This window comes from Chlamydotis macqueenii, chromosome 4 (genome assembly GCF_036417535.1).
Source record: "Chlamydotis macqueenii isolate bChlMac1 chromosome 4, bChlMac1.mat, whole genome shotgun sequence".
NCBI classification, from domain to species: Eukaryota; Metazoa; Chordata; class Aves; order Otidiformes; family Otididae; genus Chlamydotis; species Chlamydotis macqueenii.
The window spans coordinates 6,411,547-6,415,791 of record NC_141559.1 but is presented as its reverse complement, the minus strand read 5'-3'; the positions used below and the strand labels follow the sequence as shown (position 1 = coordinate 6,415,791).

At 51.9% G+C, this 4,245-nt stretch overlaps 1 protein-coding gene across 1 annotated transcript; it reads left to right on the top strand.

Annotated features, from left to right (window-relative positions):
- The first annotated feature begins 731 nt into the window (after nt 1-731).
- LOC147600830 (olfactory receptor 14A16-like) lies at nt 732-1,667 on the top strand. The gene has a single exon (XM_086746660.1). The coding sequence runs from the start codon at nt 732-734 to the stop codon at nt 1,665-1,667; it is 936 nt and encodes a 311-aa protein (XP_086602786.1).
- Nucleotides 1,668-4,245: the final 2,578 nt, after the last annotated feature.

The window sequence follows — 4,245 nt, the reverse complement described above, 5'->3', positions numbered from 1 at the left end:
TCTTCTGGCCTGTGGGTCTCTGGGCAATGCAGTCCAGAGGGTGGGGATGAAGCTGGCTCTTTTTGCCAGACACCCCATCTTCAAGGGATCAGAAAGCTCACAGATCTTTACTGAGGGGAGTTTTACTGGGGAGGGGAGTTTTAAACTGGATTCCTCTGCTCTCAGCAGTCTCCAATTTTCTTTTCAAGGGAACAGCGGGGTGTGATCATCCTCCAGATTAAAGAGGTGCAAGCTCAGGGCAGCTGGGATCAAGTCTGATGGACTCACTCTACACTAAGGGTCTGCCTGTTTGCAGCCCAGCTCTCCCAATGTAGCACTTGTAGCAGAACAGAAAATTCAAGGCTGTCTGCCTTCAAAAAGTAAAACAAACACAACCAACCCCCACAGCTCTGCTCTGCAGCCGGGTGAGTTGGGAGGGACAATGCTGAAATGTCATTGATTTCATGAGGGGATTTAAACAGAGATCACTGCTGGTTCCTACCTGCCTGTTGGTGCACAGCAGCACTGACTCCTCAGGAGCCCACAAGCAGAACCCTCTGCTCCCCATTGCACCCTCAGCCAGCAGAACCCAGGGCTCAGCCAGGGAGCTGCATGAAGGTCTTTCTGGAAGGACAGAGGCTGGGAAATGATGGTTCCTTGAAAAAATGGAGTCAGTTTTTCTTAGTTAACTCAGTCCTGACCCTTCACTACTTTCCCCTGCTTTGACAGACTCCCATATTGAGAGGAAGCCAATGTCCAACGGCAGCTCCATCACTGAGTTCCTCCTCCTGGCATTTGCAGACACACAGGAGCTGCAGCTCTTGCACTTCTGGCTCTTCCTGGGCATCTACCTGGCTGCCCTCCTGGGCAACGGCCTCATCATCACTGCCATAGCCTGCGACCACCGCCTCCACACCCCCATGTACTTCTTCCTCCTCAACCTCTCACTGCTTGACCAGGGGTCCATCTCCACCATTGCTCCCAAATCCATGGCCAATTCCCTCTGGGGCATCAGCGCCATCTCCTACTTGGGATGCACTGCACAGGCCTTTTTATTTCTCTTCTTGATCTCAGCTGAGTATTTTCTCCTCACCATCATGGCCTATGACCGCTACATTGCCATCTGCAGACCCCTGCACTACGGGACCCTCCTGGGCAGCAGAGCTTGTGTCCAGATGGCAGCAGCTGCCTGGGGCAGTGGGTTTCTCAATGCCCTGCTGCACACTGCCAATACATTTTCACTGCCACTCTGCCAGGGCAATGCTGTGGACCAGTTCTTCTGTGAAGTCCCCCAGATTCTCAAGCTCTCCTGCTCAGACGCCTACATCAGAGAAGCTGGGCTACTTGTGGTCAGTGTGTGTTTTTCATTTGGCTGTTTTGTCTTCATTGTTGTGTCCTATGCGCAGATCTTGAGGGCTGTGCTGAGGATCCCCTCTGACCAGGGTCGGCACAAAGCCTTTTCCATGTGCCTCCCTCACCTGGCTGTGGTCTCCCTGTTTATCAGCACTGCTGTATTTGCCCACCTGAAGCCCCCCTCCATCTCCTCCCCACCTCTGAACCTGGCAGTGTCATTTCTGTACTCGATGGTGCCTCCAGCAGTGAACCCCCTCATCTACAGCATGAGGAACCAGGATCTCAAGGATGCCCTGAGGAAGCTACATGAATACATCGTCTTCCATCATTATTAATGACCCACCATCTACATATAATTCCCAGGAATGCAGTAAAATCCCAGTCTGTCTTTTGCTCTTCTATTTTTTTTTGTACTTTTTTTAAACATGTGATAATATGAATTGTAATAATGTATTATTCATACAACTTCTTCTTAATCTTGAGACCTCTTTTTTTCTCTCTGGTAAATCCAATGTACATAAGGAACTGGGCTCATTGCATACGTAAAGCAGCTGGAATGTAGTCATTTGCCCCTACTCTCATCTCTCAGATCTCCTCTGGAGCTTGGGGCCCAGCCCCAGCAGGCAGAGGGGATTCAGGAGCCAAGGGCACAGCTGTCACATAGCACAGGACAACACCAATGTTCACGTAGATGTTTGACCATGCAGGGGGAGGACACGCTGCAGTGGGTGTGTGGTGCAGAGCCCAGTCTCCTGGAAGGCAGCTGAGACACACAAATGCAGGAAAGAGGAGGCTGGTCCATTCCCTTGGTGGCATGGAGAGTCTGAGAAGATGCCCCAGGGCACCTGTCACCCCCCAGCCCCCCTTGTCAGATGTTTCTAGCACTGGCCACTTACACCAGTTTATGGGTCTTTTTGCTCTGTGGCCATCTCCATCCTCCTGCTGCTCTCAGCACCTGTGCTGGGGGAAGAGCCAGCCCTGCCCAGCTGCTCTTCTCACCCAGACCTTGGCCACCCTAGAGCAGGGCTGTTTGTGAGCCCTTGCATGGACACGGCTGGGGCTTGGCTGGATCTGGGCACTGGGGGACTACAAAAGGAGGAGGGCTGATGGGGATGGACACTGAGGTCTGGCATGGGGCCTCTGGTGACAGCAGTTTCCCCACCCCAAACACACCCTGTCCTGTGAGTGTCTGATGAGGGGGGCCGTGGGGGCGTGTGTTGGGCAGTGGGGCTGCGCTGGCTCAGGAACGGGTCACAGATTGGAGTCACAACTCAACAGTCAGGAGGAGGAAGCAAGGACAGGCCATGAAGGAGAAATTTGGAAGTGTGACCTCAGCATACAGGCACGTGTTTAGGAAAGCTGTCAATCACCTGGAGCTGATGGGGGCTGCAGGAAATGTCAAGAGAAAAATGGAGAGCTGCAGTGTCCTGGTTTCGGCAGAGATGGAGCTAATTTTCCTCTCAGTAGCCGGTGTGTTTTGGATTTCTTGTGTGAAGAATTGTGATAAATACCCTGATGATACCAGTTTTTGTGAATGAGACCAAGGACAATGTCCTGCTTTCCAAGTCTCGCTAACATGCAGATGCAGGAAGCTGGGAGAAAGACAGACAGAATAACTGACCCAAACTGGCCAAAGAGAGTATTCCATGCCATAAACGTCATGCTCAGTATATAAGTGGGAACTGGCCAGGGCAGGTATCTGCCTTCCTGGCATCCACCTTTCTCCCTCATTCACTCGCAATGTTTCCTCTACCTTGCTGGCTCCCTTTTGCTCCTTTGCTTGCTGCTGAGTTTCATTTCCGTGATCGCTGCTCAGGAAGGGATGTATGGGTCATTGGGACATTGGGTGGTGAAAAAAAAGTACATTGTACAATTTTTATATTTTAATATCCTTATATTCTGGTGTTATTGTAGTTTTCCTTTATGATTGTAGTAAACTGTCTTCATCTCAGCCCATGAGTTTTCCTTCTTCTCAGTTCTCTCCCCCATCCCAGTAGGGGAGAATCTGTGTGGTAATTCAGGCTAAAACTTCACATTCAGCCACTGAGTTTGCAGTAAAGGCTGAGCAAGGAACAGGCTGCTGAGTGCTGGGGTGGAGGGGGCATAACTGCAGACACAGATGGGGCTGAGGCACTCCATGCCTTCTTTGCCTCAGGCTCTGCTGATAAGGTCTCCCAGGCCTCTCCTTAGTGACAGGGCTCAAGGAGGAGGAGAGGGTGTATTGACAGGAACCTGGGCAGATCCCACAAGGACAAGTGCCAGTTCCTGTCCCTGCGGGGCACTCACCCTGGCCGGGGCACAGGCTGGGGAGCAGCTCTGTGGGAAAGGACTTGGTGGGCAGGAAGCCGGACAGGAGGCAGCCGTGTGCCCTGGTAGCTAGAGAGGAGAGCAGTGCCCTGGGCTGTATAACCAGGAGTGTGGCCAGGAGGTGGTGGGGGAAAGCACTCCCCCTCTATGTGGAGGTTGTTAGGCCACATCCAGAGCACTCTGTCCAATTTTGGGAACCCCAGCACTGGAAAGGTGTTGGCAAGCTGCAACAGGTTTAGTGAAGGGCCCTGAAGATGATCAGAGGCTGGATCACTTTCCCTGTGAGGAAAAGCTGATGAAGCTGGGCTTATTCGACCTGGAAAAGGGATGGCTGAGGATTACCTCACAGCAAGAGGAGGTCTCATATTTTCACCATGAGGCTAGCCAAACATTGCAACAAGCTTTGCTCACCACGAGACATTGTGAAGTCCTCCGTCCTTGGAGATTTTCAAGACCCAGAGGGACCAAGCCCTGAGCAACCAGGTGTGACTGTATACCTGACCCTGCTTTGAGGTTCTACAGATGTCCCAAGGTCTGCTCTGAACCTCAGTGATTTTATCATCCTAGAATCTCTTGTCCAATGTCTGCTCAGCAGATGAGAGAGCA

Bases quoted from the DNA above. Each gene is read 5' to 3' on its own strand.
- LOC147600830 (XM_086746660.1), top strand. From the start codon at position 732: ATGTCCAACGGCAGCTCCATCACTGAGTTCCTCCTCCTGGCATTTGCA.